The sequence below is a fragment of the Leptopilina heterotoma genome, unplaced genomic scaffold, assembly GCF_015476425.1.
Source record: "Leptopilina heterotoma isolate Lh14 unplaced genomic scaffold, ASM1547642v1 Lhet_627, whole genome shotgun sequence".
Lineage (NCBI taxonomy): Eukaryota > Metazoa > Arthropoda > Insecta > Hymenoptera > Figitidae > Leptopilina > Leptopilina heterotoma.
In genome coordinates this window covers 617,061-623,329 of record NW_025111147.1, presented here as the reverse complement: position 1 = coordinate 623,329, position 6,269 = coordinate 617,061, and the positions used below count along the sequence as shown (strand labels likewise).

At 32.1% G+C, this 6,269-nt stretch overlaps 1 protein-coding gene across 1 annotated transcript; it reads right to left on the bottom strand.

The window, feature by feature from the left end:
- Positions 1-1,528: 1,528 nt before the first annotated feature.
- LOC122509766 lies at positions 1,529-5,660 on the bottom strand. The gene is made up of 4 exons (XM_043624007.1): positions 5,507-5,660; positions 4,029-5,243; positions 3,071-3,157; positions 1,529-1,899 (listed from the first exon to the last, which is right to left on the bottom strand). Exons 1-4 carry the CDS (start codon positions 5,658-5,660, stop codon positions 1,529-1,531), a joined length of 1,827 nt encoding a protein of 608 aa, XP_043479942.1.
- Between the last annotated feature and the right edge of the window lie 609 nt (positions 5,661-6,269).

Here is a 6,269-nt window from a genome sequence, read left to right as displayed (position 1 = left end):
TCCAGCTTTGATCAAGGCAATTATTTAACACTTCAATGTGCTTGCCAAGATCAAGAAAAGAAACAAAAAATTAAAGCTTCCAAAGGATAATATTCCGCAAGCCAACAATAAAATTCTTGGACTCATGAAAGATGAGTGCAGTGGAAAAATTATTACTGAATTTGTTGGCTTGCGGAGTAAAATGTATAGTATTCGTGTGAATGGCCAAGATTTTACGAAAAAAGCAAAGGGAATTAAAGCGGCAGTTGTGAAGAAAAATATAGAATTTGATTAAAGTTTTACATTTATTTTATTAATTTAACATTAATGTATAATTAATTCATTAATGATTCATTATTGATTCATTATTAATTCATTGTTGATTCATTAATGATTCATTTTTGATTCATTATTGATTCATTTTTTATTCATTAATGATTTATTATTGATTCATTATTGATTCATTAATGATTCATTATTGATTCATTGTTAATTTATTAATGATTCACTATTGATTTATTATTGATTCATTATTAATTCATTAATGATTCATTATTGATTCATTAATGATTTATTATTGATTTATAATTGATTCATTATTGATTCATTAATGATTCATTATTGATTCATTAATGATTCATTGTTGATTCATTGTTGATTCATTAATGATTCATTAAGGGGTTACATGGGTCAAAACGTCCAGACAATGTATGATTGTTTAATTTTTTTTTCATAAAATAAATAAATTTTTTATTTTAGTGTTTTTATATCTTAAAGTACACTATTAAAAGAGTAACTTGTAAAAATTTCGTTAAAAAATATTTAAAATCAGGGCCGTACCTACAGGTTCTTTGAAAACCCTTTCAAAGAAGCGATGGTCACGATATCTTCTGACCGGTTCATTAAAAATCAAAAAACCAAATATTTTCTGTATAGCTCGTGATTGAACGAAGGAATATTTTTTTTGTTGATTAGAACCGATTTTACATGGTCTTAATGGTTCTAAAAATTTTAACTTTTGATAAAAGACACTGTCAAACATCCAAATTTCAATTTCTTTGAAAACCCTTCGTTCAATCACGAGATATATTCACCCACAAACAGAAAATTTTTTGTATTTTGATTTTAGATGAAGCAGTCAAAAGATATCTTGACCACCGCAAAAGCAATTTTTTTTGAAAGGGGCCCGAAGAACTGTTGCTACGGACCTGATTTTTAATATTTTTTATCAAAAATTTAATATCTTTCTCATTTAATAGTGTACTTTCAGATACCAAAGTGTTCAAATAAAAAAATTTATTTATTTTATGAAAAAAAAATTATTAAAAAAACATACGTTTTCAGGTCGTTTTGACCCATGTAACCCCTTAATGATTTATTGTTGATTTGCTTTATCTATCCAACTATTATGAGAATTATCAAAGCCTAACCATTTTACAAATATTATATTTCCACGAGTCTTTAAAACTTTTTCTACAAGATATATATCCGCATATTTTACTTTAAGAAGTTTCTCTTTATAGAATCCGCCACTGATTGGTTGGTCTTGTTAATCCTGGAGTTTGTAAGTCACAGGTGTAGTTGATGCAATTTTGTCAATGGTAAATATTTTAGTTGTCCAATTTGGAGTATAGCCTTTTTCAAAAACGTTTTTGAATTTGCTGACTCGTACGTTATCACCAATTTTAAACTTTGGTTTTCGCTGCGGTATTTTCCTTAATTTTAAAAATCTTCCTTTTAAAGTATGAACATCTTCTGAAGTTACATCTTTCGGTTTTATTCCAATTGTTCGATGTTTGGAATCATTATAATTAGCAATCACATTTGATAATATATCACACCACTTGTAATTGCCTCGTAAACTAAACTGCATCCACATTTTTCTCTTGAGTGTTTCATTAAATCGTTCAACAATGGACGCTTTTAGATTATTGTATGTTTATTTATTTATTTATTCATTTACGGGCAATGAGTCCCATTCGTACATAAAGTACTGAAAATAATTAACAGTTATAAAAATGTAAACATTAGGCTGCGTTATTATTATAATTAAAGAACAATTTACGTAGATCGCTAACGAAACTAGACAAAGAATTATTAAAGAAATCCAGCTGATCCGCATGGTAGTTGGCTAATTTACATATTCTTATCATAGTTGAGTTATCTCGATAACATGTTCTCGAATAAGCGAACGGCCGAACATGCAGTGATGGTCTTATAGGAGCAGAAAAGTTGACTGATGCTAAGATCTGGGAGCAATTGATTATATTATGTATAATTTTAAATAAGAAAAGCAAGTCATTATATAGAAATCTGGATGATATTAAAGGAATTTTGAAGCAAGATCGAAGGTTATCATAGTCATGTGAATAAGGATCATATCTAACACCCATCTGCCTTGCTGCGAATCTTAAAAATCTATTTTGAATTCTCTCGAGCTTGATCAAATACACCTGGTTATACGGTGACCAAACAATTGATAAGAATTCAATATTAGATCTCACCAAGCAAAAATATAATGTTTTCAGGGCTGTTATATTATGAAAACAAGACGCGTTTCTTGTTATAAAACCAAGTATACGCAATGCTTTGTTTACTGTCTCAGTCACATGTCGTGAAAAAGAGAAAGACTCGCATAATAGAATTCCCAGGTCTCGAATCTCAGACACTCTGGCAATTTCATTACCATCAATCGCGTAACAATGTCTCAAGATGATAGTACGTTTACTGAAAGAAATAACATAACATTTATTTAAGTTTAATGAAAAATTGTTTTTAGTGCACCAAACATGTATTCAAGTCAGATTGGAGACAAAGAAAATCATCATGTGAGGTAATTGATACATTTTGAGATCATCGGCAAACAAAAGAAAGCAAGAAAATTTAAACTCTGTATTAATGTCATTCATAAATAAAAGAAACAAAAGAGGTCCAAGATTCGAGCCCTGAGGAACACTAGATATTGCTAAAAACGTGTTAGAATAGTCACAATTGACCCTGACAGATTGGTATCTATCAGCGAGGTAACTCCCCATCCACGAAAGAAACTGATTCGAAAACCCCATTGCACTCAACTTGTCAAGGAGAATACCGTGATCAACTCTATCGAATGCTTTGGAAAAGTCAGCGTGAACAACATCAACCTGAGTTTTACCCTCAAGATAGTTAAGAATGCTATCTGCAAATATACAAAGATTCGTATTAGCAGACCTTCCCCTCATGAAGCCATGCTGCTCCTCAATAATGTGATTTTTTATTTGACTATATGTAATATCATGTACTATACTTTCGAATATTTTTGGTATTGAACTTAATAAGGTAATTGGTCTATAATTTTTTACATTATTCTTACAGTCGCTTTTATAAATAGGGACGATAATGCCTTTCTTCCATTCGAATGGAAATTCGCCAGTAGTAAGTGATTTATTAAACAGAATAAATAAAGGCTAAAGAAACGAAGAGCAGCATCCCTTCAAGAGTGCCGGTGTGATATAATCAGGACCGGCACCTTTTGAAACATCCAAAGTTCTCAATTTTTTCATGATATCAACCTTACTTATAAAAAGATTACTCAGGTCGACGATATCGGAAATGTTTTGCAAATAAGACCGCTATGCCCTTACTTGTAGATTCCGTAACATCATCCAAATACATACTATTTGGTATTCGACTAGACTTTCTTGAAGAATTGATATAAGACTAGAAATTTTTAGCATCAGCCATAATAGAATTTTCAGTTTTTAGCATATATTCGTTATAGCATAATTTCGATAACGTATTACATTTCGCGCGCAAATTAGAAAAAATTTTGTAATCGGAATTTAGTTTAGATTTTTTGTAAGTTACATGTGCAGTTTTTTTAAGCCGAATTAAATTTTTAAGTTCAGTAGAAAACCAAATGGGAAAGTTTGATTCAAAAATATATTTTATAGGAACAAAGAAATCAAAAGCTGCGTAAACGTAATTGTAAAAAATAAAGATCGCATCATCAATGTTACAATCATTAAATGCTTCTTGCCAAATAATGTTCATAAGAAAAGAATTAATACCAGCCGTTTTCGCATTATCAAAATCGTACTTATAAGTCTTACAATGTTGTCGATTAACATTATTGTTATTCCTAGTAGTATTCTCACCAGGAGAAGTATATAAAGAAGAAACAAAGACTGGATGAAAATTATCAAGGGGCAAAAGCGGATCAGTAACTTTACTAAGTGTAAATTCAATAGAGTTAGTAAAAATTAAATCTAATAAGTTATTTTGTGAGTTCACTATGTAATTTATTTGTTTTAAAGCTAAAAAGTCAATTGTATTAGGAACATTTTCGGCAACATCACAGTGCAATTTTAATAATCCCGGTTTAGCAAAACAAGAAGGGTCATCATTATGATTAGTGTCCCATATAGCATAAGGCATATTAAAATCCCCAAGAATGGATATAACAGCATGTGGAAATAAAAATGAAATGTCCTCCAATATATTGCACATTGCATTATATTTTTCAATATTTGCATTTGGGGGAATGTAAAATGCTCCAAAAATATGTAGAGAGCCATTGAATTTAAATTTAACAATAGTATACTCTAAAGTTTTGTCTTTATGGCAAATTAGTGTGCACGACAATGATCGCTTAGAAGCTAATAGCACACCCCCTCCAAGTTTCTTATCACTTGTTGTGACACATCTGTCACTTCTAAAAATGTCATAGCGTGTAAAACCGAGTTCAGATGAATTAATTGCTGGAGTCAACCAAGTTTCAGATAATATGAAAATAACATAATCTTTAAGAGGAATAGATTGCCGCAGCAAATGCAATTTGGTTCTTACGCCCCTGACATTTTGATAATATATAGACACTGGTCTCACCGACACTGGACCGCTAACACAAGAATCACTTAAGGAGTGAGGGAAACTGTACGACGCACCTACACATTCAGACGCTGCGATTGCGCCGACGTTGTCTGATTCTGTTCGTTTGTCATTTGTATAGTCTTTGTGTGTAGAGTTGTCACAATTACCGGTATTCCGCGACGATGTATAATTTTCAGGTTCAGTTCGCCATTCGCACGACGAACCTTTAACTGATCTTTCACTCTCGCCAAATCTTCCAGTTGATCTTTTGTTTTGTCCATCGCAAGCCACAGATTGTCCAGTGCAGGAGAAGAGGTGGATGTTTTCTTTGCTGTGACGAGAGATTTCAGGATATTCGCTGCAGTCTCCTTCGACTCGCACATAATTTTGACAGGACGTGGCTTTGTTTGACCCTGTGCAAATGATCCAACTCGTCTGAATATTATGTTTGTTAAGTAATCAGGGGACACAAATTTACACAGAAAATCTGTTAGTTCATGCTTCACATCATTTTTACAAGTGTTAGTGTCCGATGCCCTAATCTCTAGAAATCCAAACAACATTATATTTTTCTGACGTTCAATTCTATCCTCTACTTCGACAAAACACTGACGGACAATATTTTGTTTATCTTGAATCTGACAATTAGTATTTTTTTGTAAATCGATTACTGTACCTTCCACAGCTGTGAGTCTAGTAGAGATCTTAAGCACTTGGGATTCGGTGTTAGACAGTCTCGTCATGACTTCAGATAGATAGAGCTGATGTAGAACCGGCCGGATCAACAGGAGAGCGAGAACGGGAATTACAACATCTCGTGTATGCACCATCTTCTAGAGTTTTAATAGTGCGAACACATCCTGGGTGATAATGTCGTTTACATCGAGGACATTGTGCATACTCATTCGCAATCGGACCTTTGCATCCAAGACAAATTCGCTTATCGTCACACATTGTAACGATTAAGTGTAATTTTTAGGTTAGAATAGTTCAATTGCCAATAGAGCAAAATTTACAGTTTATTAACCAAAATAATAAACCGAAATTAAGTCCGCGTCACTAAAAACACCACTTCAGCAAGAATTCAATAATAGCTTAATTCATAATAATGTAAAAATTAATTAAATACTCGGCGATTAACAAAGCACGAGGTAACTCTCAGACAGCCAGGAGCGTAAATTAATTTTATGCATTTTCATTAATGTTTCAAATTGGGAATTGTAGAATTCTTTTCCCTTATCTGAATGCAGGTTTTTTGGAATACGTTTCTTTGCAAATATAGATTTAATTGCTTCAACAACATCTTTTCCACTTTTACTCTTTACTGGACCAGCTCAAGCATACTTTAAGAAAATATCTATAACTGTAAGTAAGTACTTAAATCCTTTATTTACTTTAGAGTAGGGTATCATTTCTACTAAATCAGCTTGCCAAGTATC